Source organism: Anabrus simplex, chromosome 14 (genome assembly GCF_040414725.1).
Source record: "Anabrus simplex isolate iqAnaSimp1 chromosome 14, ASM4041472v1, whole genome shotgun sequence".
In the NCBI taxonomy this organism is placed as follows: Eukaryota; Metazoa; Arthropoda; class Insecta; order Orthoptera; family Tettigoniidae; genus Anabrus; species Anabrus simplex.
In genome coordinates, this window is record NC_090278.1 from 73,538,321 (window position 1) to 73,559,117 (window position 20,797).

A 20,797-nucleotide genomic window follows, 5' to 3' on the forward strand; every position below is an offset into this window, starting at 1 on the left:
TACTCTGCACATGTGCAACAAGAGTGATGTTCTTTGCTACTCGTAACTAGTTTGTTGATAACCCATGCAGCTTATATAGTACCAAGTGGTGGTGGTGATTGTTGTTTTAAGAGGAAGTACAACTGGGCAACCATCGTCTATAAACACTAATCAGAAGAAAACAAATGGAAGGGGTCCAACACTTCGAAAAATGAAGGTATCGGCAAAAGAAAGATGAAGGCCACAAAGTGCGTGGAAATGAAATAATTTCCTAGGCCTCGAATGCGCTAATGCCGTCGCGGTCGGAAAAGAACAAGTGTTGACCAGGGGAAGTCGGATGGGATAGAATAGGTGAGAGCCTAACACAAGTGAAAGAAATGTCAAGACTCAGCTAAGGGCCTCGTAGTCACAACCCAAATTGATTTTCCCCTGTGGGCGGGGCAATAGAATAACACCCACGGTATCCCCTGCCCGTCATAAGAGTTGACTGAAAGGGGCGTCAGGAGCTCCTAACTAGGGAGCGTGGGTTGGCGACCACGGGGCTCTCAACTGAGTCCTAACGTTCATACATATAATAATAATAATAATAATAATAATACCGAGCTCGATAGCTGCAGTCGCTTAAGTGCGGCCAGTATCCAGTATTCGGGAGATAGTGGGTTCGAACCCCACTGTCGGCAGCCCTGAAGATGGTTTTCCGTGGTTTCCCATTTTCACACCAGGAAAATGCTGGGGCTGTACCTTAATTAAGGCCAAGGCCGCTTTCTTCCCATTCCTAGGCCTTTCCTATCCATTTGTCGTCATAAGACCTATTTGTGTCGGTGCAACGTAAAGCAAATAGCAAAATAATAATAATAATAATAATCATAATCTGTCTGTTAGGTCACCAGACCAGAGGATGGTTGGATCCTCAAATAGCACCACCAAAGGTTATGCGGTTATAAGGAAACTCCAAAAACCAATGGCAGCACCAAAATGAGGCGTACTAGGCAAGATGAGGAGTGAGGTAGTTTGCCATTGCTTTCCTCACTGGGTCAGAAAGTACTATTGCAGCACGACTGACCCTAGCGCCTTTCATAACACTCAGATGCACTAGTCATGTGCTGAATGTCATTACTCAGCACTACCCATACCCCAGCAACTTCCATATTGTCACAGCCATGGATGTTGACTGAGACTTCGGTGGAAGCTACACTTTACTCTGGCCTGTGTCAAGAGATGGATGCAAAAGTACTGTATCCATGAAGAAATGACAGCAGGCAACATAATAATAATAATAATAATAATAATAATAATAATAATAATAATAATAGTGGTTAAGAAAATTACAGCCATTGTTAGACACGATTCCTTAAGAAATAGAAATTCAGTCACTATTAAGTTGAGTTAACCTAGGTTAGGCTATTTTAGGGATTACATTAGGGTATTATGTTAGGCTACGGTACGTTAAATTACAGTAGTTGGTTAGTGCGAGTGTTGTGATCTTTAAGTATTTGTCCAGCCAGATAATGTACTCCATAGAGCATTTAAGGTGAATGAAATATAGCTGTAAATAACTACAGTACCGTAAAAGACTGTTATTAACAATTATTGTTGTAATGAGTGCAAGCTGGACACAAATTGTTGGTTTGAAGAGATAGGCCAACGAAATTAACCAATTACGGTTAAAATTCCTGACCTTGCCGGGAATCGAACCCGGGACCGCTATGACCAAAAGGCAAGCACGCTAATCGTTTAGCCATGGAGCCGGACGCATGAAAAGGAAATTTTCATAAACAACAATACTACTATTACACATTTCCTGTTACTTTTCTTGCTTGTTTTGAAAGATAGTTCCCTTTCTTTGGGAGGTTTCCTATCATATGTCAAAGACTTGGATTAGGGACGTTGAAAATTGTTGGGATGGAATTCCACTTGAGTAGTTTCCGTCCATCTGCCCTCTTTAGTTCAAATAGCGATTCTTCAAAATTATGCTAGAAGAAAATACATAATAAGACCTATAAATATAAAACATCGTTCATACAAACATATTACTGTATTATTCAGGAATAATACGAGTGTATAAGTTCACAAAAGCGCGCACAAGACGGAATTACCTGTAGATTACCATTTGTCATGCCTACAGTTTTGTACCCACTGAGCTCCCTTTGCTTAACTTTCGGGAAGCGAAACACTCTAATTCCGTCAGTTGTCTTATTTTGACAATTTGGAGCGGCACAGTATCCCATTTTCTTTCAAAATACAAGTAATAACTCACATCATTACATCGTGCGCGCCCACATAACAACGATATTTGAGACCCAATATGGCCGCCACCGCAAAGGATTGTGGTAGCGTGACCAGACCTCCCTACACAGATCTTGACCTAATCAAGTACCGGCAGCGCTGCGCTGCGAGAAATCGATAAACTAACGTGATCAACCAGCGTGAAACGCGCAGCAAGGCCAATAGTGGCAGCCAATAGCAGTTAACAGACTAGCAGTTAAGAAAGCAGTAGCAACTAATCTAAATCAGTAATCACAGCATCACACTCACAAGTCCAAGTCTAACTGTGACCCACACCTGATCAACCAGCCTGAAACGCGCAGCAAGGCCAATAGTAGCAGTTAACAGACTAGCAGTTAAGAAAGCAGTAGCAACTAATCTAAACCAGTAATCACAGCATCACACTCACAAGTCCAAGTCTAACTGTGACCCACACCTGATCAACCAGCCTGAAACGCGCAGCAAGGCCAATAGTAGCAGCCAGTAGCATTTAGCAGACTAGCAGTTAAGAAAGCAGTAGCAAATAATCTAATCAGTAATCACAGCATCACACTCACAAGTCCAAGTCTAACTGTGACCCACACTACAGTCGCAGTTGCGGCTGCGCTGTGATTGTAAACATTTATTGTCGACATTGTCATACGATCACAGAAAGGGAAAGTAATTAGAATCTGGAGCCGTGAAAGCCATCTTGCCCATTTTTGAAAGGAGCTATTGTGGTGTTGTGGGATTTATAACCTCCCAACCTGTGATTTATTTTAGGCTTCTCATTATATAATTCATTTTATTGGGTTGTGGCTTGTGGTTATAGGTCTAAAAGTGAAAAATTGTGATGGTAGCAGTTGAGTTGACGAAGTATTTTGATCAGTGATTTATGACGTTGTAGGCATACAATTTTGCCTACTGTTTTTTGTTTTTACACTATTGTACAGTAGTATGAGTATTCGGTACTAAAATTAGTGGTATTGCTAACAAGAGAAGTGGCAGCAGGCGAACACTGAGTGAGTTTTGGGCATTTTATCAGAATAATCTTTTCCTCCTGTCTGACTCCTTGGCTGAGTGGTCAGCATTGAGGCCTTCGGTTCAGAGGGGACCCGGGTTCGATTCCCAGCCGGTCGAGGATTTTAATCGCGTCATATTAATTCTTCTTGTATCTGTGAGATAGTGGGTTCGAACCCCACTGTCGGTAGCCCTGAAGATGGTTTTCCGTGGTTTCCCATTTTCACACCAGGAAAATGCTTTGACTGTACCTCAATTAAGGCCACGGCCGTTTCCTTCCCACTCCTAGGCCTTTCCTGTCCCATCGTCGCCATAAGACCTATCTGTGTCAGTGCGACGTAAAGCAAATAGCAACAAAAATTATTCTAGCTCTGGGACTGAGTGTTTGTGTTTGTCCCAACACTTTCCTCTTCATTTTCACAAAACACGCTACACTACCAACCACCACAGAAACACGCAAATTACATCTTTCCATATAGAGTTGCGTCAGGAAGGGCATCCGGCCGTAAAACAGGGCAAAATCCACATGTGCTACGCAGTTCGCACCCACAATCCCACAGGTGTGGGAAAAGTGTCAGAAGAAGAAGAAGAAGTCATTTTCTCCTGCTCACTCCCTGATTTTCTTCCTTAATGAGTAGCTCTATAATTCCAATATAATTATACCAATGATTTTGATAAAAGACAATTGGTTAACCTTCAAATCTATAAAAGTTTTTTCTGTACATTGCTCAGAATTCAAAAAGGATGGTATTTCTGTATCAGTCATGTCCACAGTAACAAGGAAATGCACTTTTTAATTTTCCGTAATGTCTGTCTGTATTACAGCATCACACTCAAAGGTCTAACTGTGATCCACACCAAAGTCGCAGTTGCATGTATATACACGCATCACGAGAAAACCGCTGAAGAGAATTTAATGAAAATCGGTATGCAAAGTCGGGGAATAAGTATCTACAATCTAGGTCATAAATCATTTTATTCACGCTGAGTGAAATGGTAGTTTGCGAAAAGGCCTAACATTTAATTCTCATATATTTATGTTATTAGTGGTCGTATCTTAATGGAAATAGGTAAGTCGGGGAATAAGTCATTATAATCTAGGCTATAAATAATTGTATTCATGCTGAGAATAATGGTAGTTTAGGGAAAGGCCTAAAACTCAATTCTCAAATATTTATTAGTGGTCCTGTCTTCATGAAAATCGGTATGCAAAATCGGGGAATATATTGCTATAATCGAGGCCATAACTAATTTTACTCACGCTGAGTGAAATGATAGTTTAGGGGAAGGCCTACAATTTAATTCTCAAATATTTATGTTAATAGTGGTCGTATCGATAAATACTGCATAACTAAAGTTACATAGTGTTAAATTTCAGATCATGTATGTCTTGTATATTGTTACCGTACCGGTTATGATCACAGATATATTCATGAATTTGGATTTTTGTTACTAAGTCCATATCAGCGCCGAGTCACGAGAAAAATAGGTAAACAGAATTTAATGAAAATCGGTAAGTAAAGTCGGAGAATAAGGAACTACAGTCTACGCTATAAATAATTTTATAAGCCGTCCTAATAGGCTACAGCAGAGTGGAAAAAAACCAACTAAATGTGAAGGGCTACAATATAGAAAGCTCATAAAATTGATCAACAATAACAATACATAAAACATTGTTTGTTGTGACGTGCTTTGTGTCTTCTGTTGCCACCCATCTCCGATAGTTAGGATTGCTACTGCGTACCGAGTATTTTTTTTAAAATTTGTTTTACGTCGCAACGAAATAGATAGGTCTTACGGCGACGATGGGATATGAAAGAGCTAGGAGTGTGAAGGAAGCGTTCTTGGCCTTAATTAAGGTACAGCCCCAGCATTCGTCTGGTGTGAAAATGGGAAACCACGGAATACCATCTTCAGGGCTGCCGATAGTAGAGTTCGAATCCACTATCTCCCGGATGCAAACTCACAACTGCGCACTCCTAACCACACGGCCAACTCGCCCGGTCATACCGAGTGTAACAGCCTACCTGAATATTGGCGGGAAGTAGCTGGGGAGTTATTTAACTTTCTTCTTTAGCATGCTATTCCTCTGGTTCATAAATTTTCTGATGCTACTGGTACATAACACACTGGTTCATCATAGCATTCGAGCTGTTCAATCCCTTCTTTGAGGCACTGACTCGAATGAGCAGTGTGCATATTTAACGGAAAGTTGGTAGAGAATCTTCACGGATGTCTACGGCCTGGTCATTCCAGCTCTGGAACTTTGGACTGTTAGATCGGCACCTTAGTACTGTTCGTTAAAAGTGAGAAAATCTGCAGTTTTTAATTTGATCGAGTATTTTATATGACAATGTTGCTTTTAATCGCTACATTCCTACTGACTATTTTGTAATGACGTATGTTGACTTCTGTTAGGAAAACCACAAATTCAGTCTTTCTGAAAATCCCGTAGGGAATCACGGGCACATCAACTAGCAATTATAAATAAAATAGTCCTTGTTGATTCGTACGGTGGCGTACTTTTTGAAAAAAGGTAATGTATATAACTGTTTAAAATATGATTCTGAAAATGAGTATTTGTTTTCAGCGTTAGCGCGAGTTCGCCCGTGTACTGAATGCTGCACGACATCGTACTCCTCGGTACTCCTGTAGGCCGCAGAGTGATGACGGTCATATTTCGAGTGGCCTTGTATCCTAGGTGGCGTTGGCTGAATCACAGTTAATCACAGTTAAAAATCACTGCTACTTCAAAATAGCAATCACAGTTTGACCTGTGAGTGTAAAATCACTGCTAGTCACACCACTACCCGGAAGTATCGTATCTTTCTCTTATATGATCCTTGGTATCGTATGGACGCTATGGTATGGGTAATGGTCGTGTATGAAACTAGTGAGGATGCTAAGAGAACTACAGTGCCATCTATCCACAATATGTGAAGTACGATCAATAGTTGATCATGTGATCCTAGAGTACAACCGAGCCATCTAGCGGACATGCGGAAACATGGTTGTCATGTGACAACTGCGTATGAAGACGTACAGATGTTGGGTGTAACTAATATCGCACCTAATAGAAATACGAAAATACGATGAAATTGCTTTACTTTTAGAATACGTGTTGAGCAAACGGTAATAAGCGAGGAGAGAAGAAAATAACTATGCGCCGAGAGAACGACATTAAACTCGATTGTCCGTAGAATCCTGGGACGGGGATTTCCGGATCCTCTCCCCCCCCCCCCGACTTGGGATGAGTAATCTTCCGGAATGACTGATAAGGTGAGGTGATGCAGAGAGAATCGCCTTCAGGAGAAAGGTATTTTCATTTGAGGTGGAAAAGAGCGAGGAGAAACAAGTTCCCCGTCTCCAGTTACAGGTTAGAGTCCGGTAAGTAACTATTCTTACATATGCAGGTACCATACACCAAATATAATAAATATATATAAGTTAAATTAATGTTTCTTCCTATATATAAGTGTAATGTTTCAACTGTTCTGAAATCTTCGTAGGTACACCTTGCATAGAATACTCGCAGAAAAATGTTCTTGTGTTTAGTTCCCGTGTCATTATCAGAGAAACTGAAATTGACTGATGAAGTGTAATGAGATCGGAATATTTACAGTTCAAAGGTTATAGCCTAGGCATGTGAAGCTTATGTTCGTTTCCTTCAAAAAAATTAAAATTTTGGTACATTTAGGGAGTGGTACATGAAGAATTGAAATGATAATGTCATTGATGGTAGATACAATAACCCCAACTATGAAAGGAATGCGGTATGTTCTTCAATATTGTTGAATGTACCGGTATTTGATCTTTTGAAGCTTGTATGCATTGAACTTATTTTTCTTTGGAATATAAAGGGATATTTCGTTAACTTTTGACTCTGTGCGTTCCTTAGTAGTGTGGTTCTTTTAAATTCCAAACATAATTTAGCATTTATATCCTATATTGGTATTTTAATGTCGGGTATGCTGATTGTTGCTCGTTTCAGTCGGCGGAAATGCGAATAAAAATGTAATAATTTCCCCAAAAATCGCGACTGCCCCCCGCCTAATCGCTGCTACTGACTACAACCCCTAAATACCTTCATAACCATGTGCAGAGATCTGTATCCTTTATTTACAATCTAATTTATGTGATTACCCCCATGAAGATCTTTCCTTATATTAACACCCAGATACTTACAATGATCTCCAAAAGGAACTTTCACCCTATCAACGCAGTAATTAAAGCTAAGAGGACTTTTCCTATTTGTGAAACTCGCAACCTGACTTTTTACTCCATTTATCATCATACCATTGCTTGCTGTCCACCTCAGAACATATCAAGGTCATTTTGCAGTGGCTGACAAACTTGTAAGTTATTTATTACTCTATACAGAATAACATCATCTGCAAAAAGCCTTAACTCTAATTCCGCTTCTTTACTCATATTATTTATATATATGAAAACATAAAAGTCAAATAATACTCTACCTATGATCCACAGCAGGAGATACACGAACGTGTAGAATGTATTAACGGAATTTAAAATGACTAAGAATGAAAGGTCTGTGCGATATTAAAACGAATAAAAACTATTGTTTTGTGGAGAAAGTTATATATTACTCTCATATTTTAGTAGTATTTTTCGACAAGTCTTGATTGTTAAAACATTGTTTAGTAATTCAGTATGTAGGCCTGTGTTAAGCAATCAGCCCGAAGGCTGGTTGAATCCTCAACAGCTCCGCCATCAGTTGACATAAATTGACACTGAAGAGGCACATTTGAGGAGTGAGGTGATTTATTTATTATTATTATTATTATTATTATTGCCTAGCTTGTGTTTTCAGCCCTGCCCCTTTGAGTTTCTCGAAGCCGCATTTACTAATAACTTAATAAGTTCAGAATAGTCTTGCACTGAAGTAGTTAAGTCATTGGATTGCTTCCACTTACTTTTGCCAGGCTCCTCACTTTCATCTATCCTATCCGACCTCCCTTGGTTCTTTCCGGCCCCGACGGTGTTTGAGCACTCTAGGCCTAGGGAGTCTTTCATTTTCACGCCCCTCGTGGTCCTTGTCTTTCTTTGGCCGGTACCTTCATTTCTCGAAGTGTCGAATCCCTTCCATTTCCTCTCTCTAATTAGTATTACATAGAAGATTGTTGTTTACTTGTATTTCCTCTTAAAACACTAATCACCACCAACACACCACTTGCACTGAAGTAATGCCGTCCATTTCGCTAGTACTTTTGTTTCTGCATTGTTAATGTTATTGGTTTTACCAGGATCGACCTCTGGAGATTGCCACTGTATGCGATAATTATCTCTCCCCTCCTCCCCACTCCATTTACACTATCATAAAGTCTCGCACATTTCTCTTTTGCTTTTCAAGCGCTTACAGATTTACAAAATTTAAAACGTACTTGCCTAATAAATTAACACATAAAAATGCTCCTGATCTTTCAGTATTTATTTGGACTTGTAATGAAACAAAGCTAGTTCTGAAAATGGTGCAGTACAACTTTCTAAAATGTCTGTAACTTAATACTTATGACCACCAGCATAGGTCTACTTCTTTTATTCCTGGTAATTTAATCATCAATCGCTAAATCCTTTTTCTTTTCTTTTTTTACGTCGCACCGACACAGATAGATCTTATGGCGACGATGGGACAGGGAAAGCCTAGGAAAGGGAAGGAAGCGGCTGTGGCCATAATTAAGGTACAGCCCCAGCATTTACCTCGTATGAAAATGGGAAACCACCGAAAACCATCTTCAGGACTGCCGACAGTGGGATTCGAGCCCACCATCTCCCGGATGCAAGCTCGCAGCTGCGCGACTCTGACCGCTGAATCTCTTGTAACCCCTATCTCTAAGGGGAAAATCCTAGTTATCGGTAAATTCGAGTACCGTACAATTCGTACCAAGGACATCAGGTACCACTTGTCCGGCTATCTGCAAAGAGTCAGCCAATGAATAAAATATTTAGGACATGACAATTCGTACCACTTACAAGAATGGAGAGTATTGGGGGGGGGGGGGCATTACGGCGGTATTTACGTCTTAAATACGTTAAATAGGTTAATGATTTATACGATGAATGTCCTATATGCCACAGCGGTAAGTGCAATTACGATTTACCGTTGTTGAGGCCCCGGAGACGAACAGAAATACTGCTGTATCTTCGGGCAACATCTAGGTGGAGGAAGATTTTTTTTTTTTTTTGTTTTTTTTTTTTTTTTTTTTTGTTAAATAATGAAATGAGTTGAACGTAAAGCGAAACTCTTTGGTGTTTGTTGTAATCCTTTGGTCGCATCAACAGCGTTGTAAAGTTGTAATATTTACTCGCGAAAGCGGCTGATGACACAGTTGTTAAATTTTGTATGGCAATATTGAGGGTGATTTAGATTACACTAGCTGATGCACCCTTGCTTCGCTACGGTATTTTCAGAAGGACTGACTTTGTAGATTTCCTAACTGAAGTCAACATAGGTCATTACAAAAACGTCAGTAGGAAAGTAGCGATTAAAAGCAATGTTATCATAAAAATACTCGATCAAATGACAAACCGCACATTTTCTCACTTTTAACAAATAGTACTACGATGCCGATCTAACAGTCCAAAGTTCCAGAGCTGGAATGACCAGGCCGCAGACAGCCGTGAATACTCCTCTGCCATTATTCCATTAAATATGCACACTGCTCATTCCAATCAGTGCCTCAGAGTAGGGATTTAATAGCTCGAATGCTATGATGAACCAGTGTGTTACATACCAGTAGTATCAGAAAATTTATGAACCAGGGGAATGGCATGCTAAAGAAGAACGTTTTCTAACTTCCCAGCTACTCTTCACGCCAATATTCAGGCAGACTGTTACACTCGGTACGACCGGGCGAGTTGGCCGTGTGGTGAGGGGTGCGCAGCTGTGAGCTTGCATCCGGGAGATAGTGGATTCTAACACCACTGTCGGCAGCCTTGAATATGGCATTCCGTGGTTTCCAATTTTACACCAGGAAAATGCTTGGGCTGTACCTTAATTAAGGCCAAGGCCGCTTCCTTCACACTCCTAACCCTTTCCTATCCCATCGTCGCCATAAGACGTGTCGGTGCGACGTAAGGCAAATTTAAAAAAAAAAACTCGTAATCCTATATATCGGAGATGAGTGGCAACAGAAGACACAAAGCACATCACAACAAACAGCGGTCAATGTATTGTTATTGTTGATCAATTTTATGAGCTTTCTATATTGTAGGCCTTCACGTTTAGTTTCCTTTCGACTCTGTGATATTAGGGCGTCTTATAAAATTATTTATAGCGTAGACTGTAGTTCCGTATTCTCCGACTTTACATACCGATTTTCATTAAATCATGTTTACTTATTTTCTAGTGACTCGGCGCTGATATAGACTTAGTAACAAAAATCCAAATTCATGAATATCTCTGTGATCATAGCCGGTACGGTAACAATGTCTAAGACATAAATGATCGGAAATTTAATACTATATAATCTTGTTATGTGTATGTATGTTGGGTAATCAGCCCGAAGGCTGGTTTGATCCTCTGCAGCTTCGCCAACAGCTGTCATAAATAGCCTAGGCGTCACTGAAGAGGCGTACTAGGGAAACGAGGAGTGAGGTAGTTTCCCGTTGCTTTCCTCACCGAGCCAGCCGTTTTACTTACATATCAGTCTGCCAATACATAGTATTTATCGATACGACCACTAATAACATAATTATTTGGGAATTGAATTTTAGGCTTTCCCCTCAACTACCATTTCAGTCAGCGTGAGTAAAATTATTTATGGCTTAGATTGTAGCGATTATTCCCAAACTCTGCATACCGATTTTCATTAAATTCTCTTCATCCGTTTTCTCGTGATGCGTGTACATGCAGACAGAAAGACAGAAATTATGGAAGAGTAAAAAGTGCATTTCCTTGTTACTGTGGACACGACTGATACAGAAATATCATCCTTTTTAAATTCTGAGCAACGTACAGACAAAACTCTTATTTAATAAATATAGATCTTTGTGTAGTTAACTTGTTGGGAAATAATTATATTTTCACAAGAATATCAGCTCACGTACTGTGTGTGACCACAAGGTTTCTAAATTTTACAAAACCGCCAGTAAACATAATGTTACAACTTAGAAAAAAATAAACTGCTTGGACTCGTTCTTCTCGGAATGCAACACATTCATAGGGAATTATCACATAAAGTGGCCTAGATTAACATTTGTGTGTATGTTCAGTCTTCAGCCGTAAGGCTGGTTGGATCCTCAACAGCTCCGCCATCAGCTGTCATAGGTGGCCTAGGCATCACTGAAGAGGCGTACTAGCAAAGTGAGAAATGAGGTAGTTTCCCGTTGTTTTCCTCACCGAGCAGAGTTGCTATTACATATCAGTCTGCCAAGCCCACTGCATGCACCAACCGACCCTATGAGCAACATTTTCACACCATTCATAACAGGGACTGGCTGCATAAGGAATGGCATTTCTAGTATCGCTCATACATCAGTCACTTTCATATTGTCAAAGCCAAGGATAAGTCTGAGAAAGTAACAAAATTGCTCTAGCCTCTACCAGAAGACATAATGCACTGTAAACACTAGGTCCTGCCAGCAAAGCCTAGATTAACATTTATGAATTATAAAGGTGGGAGTGCAGACTGCTTAACGAGTCTTTGATAATGTTTATTATGATGTTGAGTGTATTTCTGGGGGTACCTAACCCTTTCAGTATATTCCAGGTGTGTCTTGTAGTAGGCCCTACCTACCCTGTTACCAAATACCGTCTGCTGTATACTCTTTTGTCTTCGGGCAACATCTAGATGGAGGAAGAATTTACAGTATGTCGGACGTTGCAATATTCGCTTATAAAGATGGGAGGCATGGTTGATAACTATCTCTCTTTTCTCTGTCAGCCTCAATCGCCTGCGCAATGTCTCTTTCAAAACGAATAGTGTGATCCAACACTAAGGCAGTGTGGTTTTTGTTTTTTGGGTGAATGGCAATGAAGTCGGCTCTTCTATTCGACTTGGCTGCGTATGTTGAGCTGAACTTGGAAGAAACCGGTCTTTTTCTTCTGAATTGTTATTAATTCCCGTATACTTAGTATTGTGACGCGAATACATGACGCATACAGTTGTTTCCAACTTATGTTTTATATTACTGAGAGAGTCGGCCGTGTGGTTAGTTTCGCGTATGTGTGAACTTACGGGTTCGAATCTCACCATCGGCAGCCCTGAAGACGGCTTTCCGTGGTTTCCCATTTTCACACCAGGCAAATCCTGGGGCGCTACCTTAATTAAGGCCACGGACGCTACCTCCTAGGAATTGGACTAATGGTTACTCTCCAGGATCATGTTCCTGTGTATCCGTTACAGTGCAGTATTGGGTTGGAGTATATAATTATATAAATAAAATCGTAACGACCGTGTGTCTGTACATCGACTATTTTGGCGAAATGTTCGTTCTGTTATCCATTTCAGGTGTAATAATGAACATCTGCATGTATTTTGACTTTGGTGCCTGTATGTTTGTCGGAGTTTTTATAATTTGAAAACTGCTTGATATATTTCTACCAAACTTCATATTTAGAATTCACCTGTGCTTGGGTAGGTTTTAAGGCCAACATTGTTTCTAAATCCCTGAACTGACTAGTGATTTATACGAAACCGAAACCGTGATGTTGCACTCCCACACAATAAACACAACCAGACTTAATGGAATTCTACCTGCTGTCATGTCATTTCACGGTAATTTAAATAAAGTCATTTTACTCTTTTCGAGAGAACAGATAATAAGAGAAGTTTTCGTCAACGGTTGGTTTCATTAGGCTTCAGCCACAGCGTCACTCCCGGTTTCAGATGAACGACAATATGTAACTGAAAAGTGTGGAGAATTACGCAAAACTTCAGACCAGGAACTGTACCATTCAATGAACTCTGTGCTCATCCTCATTGTCTTCACTTTGTTCAGTTTTATCGTACTTCACGTTAGACTGCTGCCACTTGCTTTTGTAGAAGAATCAGTTTAACATGCTGTGTTAAACGTTTGAATACAGGGATGTAACATCGCAAAAATTCATAAAGGAATCAAGAAAACTATTACCAATTCCCGTGCGAAGTACGAGTACATAAGCTAGTTAGGATATAAAACTAGTAACATTATACAAGTTGTCAGTCAACTTTTGGAAAGAACATTCATTTAAACATGTTGCCTCTTGTAGCCCCTAACCGCACCTTACAGGTACTTATAAATAGCTATAATCACCTCGCTTTCTTCTCTCCCACTGTCCCTTTCGCCAGCTCGTCAGGCACATTCTTAACTATTCGTAGAAAATGTTCGCAATGACCCGTTTACATTCTGAGAAGTAATACTTCGAAACCTTCATTTATAAAAAGCGCCGTTACTGCTAGGTCGCTCTGTGAATTCCTAGATGTCCAAGTATCTCTAGTTAAACAGACACTGGGACCCGACATAATAATATAGTGATGAACGAATGTCATAATTAGACAGCGGAAGTTTAGGTTCTAAAAGGTAATGTTTTAGGCGCCTAAAATAGGCTCTGTAACTGTTATATTTAGGCACTAAAATTAATAATAGGCACATATATATATAACTGTGCATATATCAAGAAAACATGGAAACTCTGTCGAGTAATTGGGGAATTCAGGAGCCACTGTCGAATTAATGATACTTTATATTATTTTATTTTCGGCATGACGTTTTCTTCAGGTGAACACGTCGAGCTCTAAAGACCAACAGTACACATGTACCAGATGTGCAGGTGTTCTAGTGAGTTGAGAAAGTTATATTTTTAAATGTAAAGAGATTGGGACGTTCCCTTGTGTCACTCATTGCTGGGCTTTCCACATCTGAGTAGAAGGGAGGGTTTGCTAGCTAACACTCCTCGAGTATTTTATACAGGCTCGTAAGCATCACAGTTGACCTTTAAGTTACATACTATTTAAAAATAATGGCTCGGTAGACCATGGTTATTATGAATAGTGTAAATATTAAAATTAAAACGGAAATTCAAATCTAACAAAGGAAAAATGAGACAAACTGGAAAGTTGGCACTAAAAATAGACTTAGAATGGAAAATAGGCGCACACATCAAAATAGACATTATAAAACTGATTTATATAGACCTCAACGTTCATGAAACATGTAAATTTAAAAGGTGACGCATGTAGATGTTAAGGAAAAAAATAGGCACTTGCCTAAAATCCGCTGTCTAGTCATAATATACATTTCAGATGCTTCTGGAATGAGTGATGACTGATGAGGAAATAGTTCTATCAGGTAAGACGTAAGCAGAGTTAATTTTTTGCTTTTTTTACGTCGCACCAACACATACTGATCTTACGTTGACGATGGGATGTGATAGGAGAGGGCTAGGACGGAAACGATCGTGGCTTTAACTGAGGAACAGCCCCAACATTTGCTTAGTGTGAAAATGGGAAACCGCCGAAAGCCATCTTCAGGACTGCTGACAGTGGGGTTCAAACCCACCATCTCCCGAATACAAGCTAACAGCTACGTGACCCAAACCGTGTAGCCTACTCGCTCTGTAAATCCAGTATAAAAGGCTCCAATATCTCCGTTTTCCGCCATAGACAAGTTGCGGATACACGGCAAACTGCGTTAAGTGGCTTGTCCCAGCGTCTTTTCCTCTATATCACTCCTTTTCTTTTGTGAAAAAGGAAATCCACAGCCTGTTTCCAGTCATTTGACCGGGTCAGGAATAGAATTAATGAAGACCCCATCTAGCGGCGAGGATATGAATTGTGCCGGCTGCCGAAGCCTGTCGCACTCCTCTGGGGCAATGATAAATGACTGACAAATGAAATGAAGTGTTAATGGAGAGTGTTGCTGGAATGAAAGATGACTGGGAAAAGCGGAGTACCCGGAGAAAGACCTATCTTGCCTCCGCTTTGTCCAGCACAAATTCACATGGAGTGGCCGGGATTTGAACCACGGTATCCAGCGGTGAGAGGCCGCCGCACTGCCGCCTAAGCCACGGAGGCTCCTTTTCTTTTGTACTGGTTAAAAAGTATGATAGCTGCTGTTGCTGCCCTGCCTCACAGGTTCAGTCGATGACGAAGTTTCAAGAGGCACAGATATACATGATGATTGATGAGACTTGTGAAGGCTTTTCAGGACGTGATATTTGAGAACCATGTAGGCCCTTCATGAACCGGTAGAAATTTTAATATTATTATTATTATTATTAGTATTAGTATTATTATTGGATACCCTTTTTCAAGGCGTTTTTCAGAAACCGGCACCTTGTAATTTTGTCCACAGAAATCGCATCGGGTCTTTTGTTCATTGTCCAGACGGTAGAGGGCCGGTTCTACCATCTGCTGGTAAAGTGGCTGGCAGCTGCCCGGGAGGTAAACTACCTGGAGGTGTAAATCGGCTGGTACTTTGGCTTGCGTCCAACCACCTCCGCGCAAGCGCTAGGTAGCTACCCGGAGCTAGACACCGATATACGAAGTTGGCTAGACTGATTTTCAGCGATTTCTCGCTTTCGAGTGTGGTGCTATCTATCGTCAGATGCATGAAACCCATTTCGATTGTCTTATTTCCCTGTGCTTGCGTCTGCTGATTATCACCAAAAAGCCTAATAAGGGAAGTCTTAAGAGTTATGGTCAACGATTCATGTCAAGCTTTCGTGATTTTAATCTATGATCTTCAATATCAATACCTAATTGGGATTAAAATCTCGAGATTACATTTTCTTACGCCAGTTATAACCTATCATGCAAGGCAGCGTTTTTGAAAGGTATTCTCGTAGTAGACTGGTCAAGTCGCTCGCTCCATAATAGAAGGTACGCAGGTTTTCATCGTATTTCTAATTTACATTTTAAAGTGTATTTTCGTTCCCTGCCGTTGTTCTTAACTCTCTTTTACGCGCTTCCATATACGTATATACACACATCTTCTTTACGGACTTATTGCCTTTGAGCATTCTATCTGCAGGCTTCTGTGAATTGATGAAGTATCTCCGCGATGCTCTATTTGCAACTAGTTCTGTGACCTCGTTTAGTTCCAGATGCTTCCATTTATTGATAAAGCATTTCATTTTAATTTTTAACTTTATGAAGATAAAGTTGGAAGGTACTGTAAATGTAAAGAACAAATCGGGATAAATATCCATTCATAGGAAGAGGAATTCGGGAATGGAATAGTTTCCGATTTCTTCGAAATAATTTACAAGCCTATGTAAACAACTAATAGGGAATCTGCTACCTGGGCGACAGTCCTATGTGCTGTTAATCATAACATCACTTGCTGTAGGTAGCATACATATAAAGCAATTTTCCTAGTAGACATAATATTGTGATAAGAACGTATGAAAAGAGGCATACAGATTAACAGAACGCTAATAATAGAAATAAAAAAGATTCGTCATAGTAAAAACTCGAACCTGCACACTTCGTATTACGAAGGGAACGTGTTAACCATTACGCTACGAAAACGCTTGGGTTATGTAGGATACATACAGTAATATATATCTCGTGTCGGAAAACTGAAAAAGTAGAAAATTAAAGCCCATTTGAAATGATTTCCAAATAGATTTTGATTTTACATCCTTTTAGAGTTTCTTTACGAAAGCTTGACGCACTGGCGTAGCCAGGGGGGCCGGGCCCCCCCAAAAATATTTCCTGAAGCTAGAGCGAGGATTAGCCGTTGTTTTACGTACGGTACGAACAACTTAAAATCGTACGCCGAAATGTTAAATTAACGTAGCGACAAGAATCTATTAGTAGGGCTCAATAGGGACATATAAGTGCCATTTTGTGCCATATAAGTAACATTTTTTGAAGAAGGGACCGTTTTGTCACTGAAAAGCCAACACTATGTGCATCCTCGGTAAGTTATGAATTTTTTTTTTTTTTTAAATTCTTACAGTGCCAAGACAATCGCGGATGCGTGCCTAAGTTCGATAGGTAGGCCTATATGCTTTGTCCAATGCCCAGGGACTGATTGGAACCTCAAATGGCACCATCAAAAGTGCGGGTAAATACTTTATAATTGGCGGGCATGATAACTCAGTTCCAATGCTTCTATCTTCTCATCAGGACGGCCCAGGCTTGAATCGCAGTCGATACATGAAACACGTTTAAAATGGGAAGTCACGTTCTATTGATACGGATTCTACTTAAAAACTAGATCCCGTCCCTTACCTTTCCTTATACTTTTGAGTCAGAACCGCATCATTTATGGTGGTGTATTTTGAGTATCCAACCATTCTTCGGACTTACCTTGTACCTTAAATGGTGAGTGGATGCAGTGGCGTACCCACAAAATAATTTCAGTGGGTGGGGTGTAAGTCCAGGCCAGTAGTGTGGATACAACTTTCCCTTGGAAGGGGTTGTGAAAAGATTTTTTATTTTTTATTTAGAATTTGCTTTACGTCGCACCGTAGGTCTTCAATGGCGACGATGGGAAAGGAAAGGGCTGAGAGTGGGAAGAAGCGGCCGTGGCCTTAATTAAGGCACAGCCCCAGCATTTGCCTGGTGTGAAAATGGGAAACCACAGAAAACCATATTTAGGGCTGCCGACAGAGGTGTTTGAACCCACTATCTCCCGGATGCAAGCACACAGCTGTGCGCCCCTAACTACACGGCCAACTCGCCCGGTGAATATGAAAAGAAAGCCCGTCCTACCGAGTGCGGTGACGGATCTTCAGTAGATATTGTTGGTTTTGATTGTTACCATGTACAATCATAGCTTTTGTACTTTTAACATAAACCGGCTGCATTATTGATAATATCGTTCTTCGTTTGTGAGGAAGTAGAATCTTCATTTAATTTGTCTTCTTAAAAAAAAAGGAACCACTTTGGTACTACACCCCGTGAAGGTGACTACCTTCCAGGCCGTATATATTTCGATTACGAGAGACTCAAGGAAAACTCTACTGCACCCAAAAACAAGGCTGTATCCTCCCCATCCCATGCCTTTCTTAACTCTGTCAGTGCCGGGAATCGAATGCAGGATGTCTTAAGTCAAATTCGAAAATAAGGAGACCTAAAAGTACCAGCCGACCCCACAGTGTACGGGTAGCGTGCCTGCCTCTTACCGGAGGCCCCGGGTTCTATTCCCAGCCAGGTCAGGGACTTTTACCTGGATCTGAGGGCTGGTTCGAGGTACACTCAGCCCACGTGTTTATAATTGAGGAGCTATCTAACGGTGAGATGGCGGCCCCGGTCTAGAAAGCCAGGAATAACAGCGGAGAGGATTCGTCGTGCTGACCACACAACACCTCGTAATCTGCAGGCCTCCGGGCTGAACAGCCGTCGCTTGGTAGGCGATGGCGCTTCGAGGCTGTTACGTCATGGAGTTTAATTTGGAAAAGTGAACAGAGAAGGAAGCGACACCCCTGCAAGGTTCCTTAGCTTCCAGCTAGTTCTTCTGTCCAGCCTCGTGCGTTTAGGACAGTAAGAAAACGTACGCCTTAATAAATGCTCCTCATAAAACCTTTGTAAAAATACTATTTATAACAATAATCACAAACGCCTCCTTTTCATGTGGCTCAGTTGGTTGAGTCGCTGTCCTTCTGTGTCTGAGTTCGCAGGTTCAAATCTCGGATTGGATCGGTAACCCTTAAAACGGTGTTGAAATGGCAACAGCTCAGTGTCGTTGATTTCTGGCACGTTAATAAAAATTATAGATACGAATATTAGCGTCACGAAACTCTAACTTTATACTACTATATTCTGTATCCCAGACTTGCGTGGAAAAGTAATTAACAATTTACTTTACGTCACACAGACACAGATAGGTCTTATGGTGACGTCGGGATAGGAAATGCCTCGGAGTGGGAAGGAAGCGGCCGTGGCCTTAATTAAGGTACGGCCCCAGCATTTGCTTGGTGTGAAAATGGGGAAACCACGGGAAAACATTTTCAGGGCTGCCGACAGTGGGATTCGAATCCACTATCTCCCGGATGCAAGCTCACAGCTGCGTGGCCCTAACCGCGTTGGAAACTAACAGGACAAGGTAAACCCTACATAGCATTTGTTGTAAATTGTAGTTTTCTTTACCAACTAACAAAATATCTATACCCATACGCTTTACATTATTTATTTATTTATTTATTTATTTATTTATTTATTTATTTATTTATTTATTTATTTATTTATTTATTTATTTGTCTGTTTATTAGTGCCTTCAGTACAGTGGCGAAGTTAGGGCTCCAGGCCCTCTTGTACACTTAACCACACACTAATCAAAATCTTAAATAAAATACTGAGATTCTTAAAATAGTTAAAACTACATAAGAATTTAAAGTAAATTTAAATAAATTACTTACTAAATATTCGGTGGTGGGGTCATGTGAGCCGAATGGAGGGGGATAGGTGACCTAGGAGAATAATGGACTCTGCTATGGAGGGTAAAAGAAGAAGAGGTAGACCAAGACGACGATGGTTAGACTCGGTTTCTAACGATTTAAAGATAAGAGGTATGGAACTAAATGAGGCCACAACACTAGTTGCAAATCGAGGATTGTGGCGACGTTTAGTAAATTCACGGAGGCTTGCAGACTGAACGCCGAAAGGCATAACAGTCTATAATGATAATGTATGTATGTATGTAAATTAATATTAGAACTAATTAATATTAAAAACTCTTAAACATGGCTATTCCTCAGGAACGCACACATTCATATTTCAACCATTCAGTCAGCTAGTCTCGGCAGGTGACCTTAAATCGTGATTTTAAAAAGCTAGTTTCTCTGACCTGAACTGGCAGGGAATTCCATAATCTGGCGACAGTCACCGCAAATGATCTAATAATTTTATTTGTGCGGTGCAGTGGAATAGAAAGAATGGATCTAGAACGTGTATTAATGTTGTGAAATGATGATAAAAAGACGAATTTAGAAGATATATACATTGGCTGACTTTCAGCTACCACTCTGATCACCATCGTTAAAGTGTGCAGCTGCCGACGTTTATCAGACATCAGCCATGAGACAGCCTGATAGTATGGGGTGATATGAAAATCGTACGGTACTCGATATTGTAAATAAATCGCAGGCAGGAATTCAGTGCTCGTTGAAGTTTAAGTGTTTCTTCTCTCGTCATGTCAACTAAAACAACGTCACAATAATCAAGAATAGGGAGAATGAGTGTCTGTATTAGTTTGGCCTGTAGCTCAAATGGAAAAGCATTCCTCTGTCGTTTAAGAGGGTGAAGTACTCCAAAAATCTTTTTACGTATTTCTTTCGTTTGATCAGACCAATCAACTGTTACATTCATCATTACGCCGGGATTTTTAACCGTTTTACTGTAGGGAATAATGTTACCATTCAGTACGATAGGCGGGATTGCGACATTGTTTGAGAAGCTCAGTAATTTTCGTGATACAATTATAATTGTCTGAGTTTTTTTGCAGTTTAGTATAAGAGAGCTTCGTTGTGCATATACACTGAGTCGTCGGAGGTCCATGTTAATATCTTGTCTTGCAGTGTCGATATAGCCTATTTAAAGATCGTCAGCACAGAGGTCATGTGTGTTATTTCCTGTCACAGATGGTATGTCATTGATATAAATAC

General features: G+C 40.4%; 1 protein-coding gene across 1 annotated transcript in view; it reads left to right on the plus strand.

The window, feature by feature from the left end:
* Nucleotides 1-6,280: 6,280 nt before the first annotated feature.
* Nucleotides 6,281-20,797, plus strand: part of LOC136885257 (DNA polymerase III subunit epsilon) — a 28,531-nt gene continuing 14,014 nt past the window's right edge. Inside the window, exon 1 of the mRNA XM_067157735.2 lies at nucleotides 6,281-6,630. Within this exon, the coding sequence (XP_067013836.2) occupies nucleotides 6,531-6,630 (100 nt within the window). The 5' untranslated portion in view covers nucleotides 6,281-6,530. The remainder of the gene's footprint in view (nucleotides 6,631-20,797) is intronic.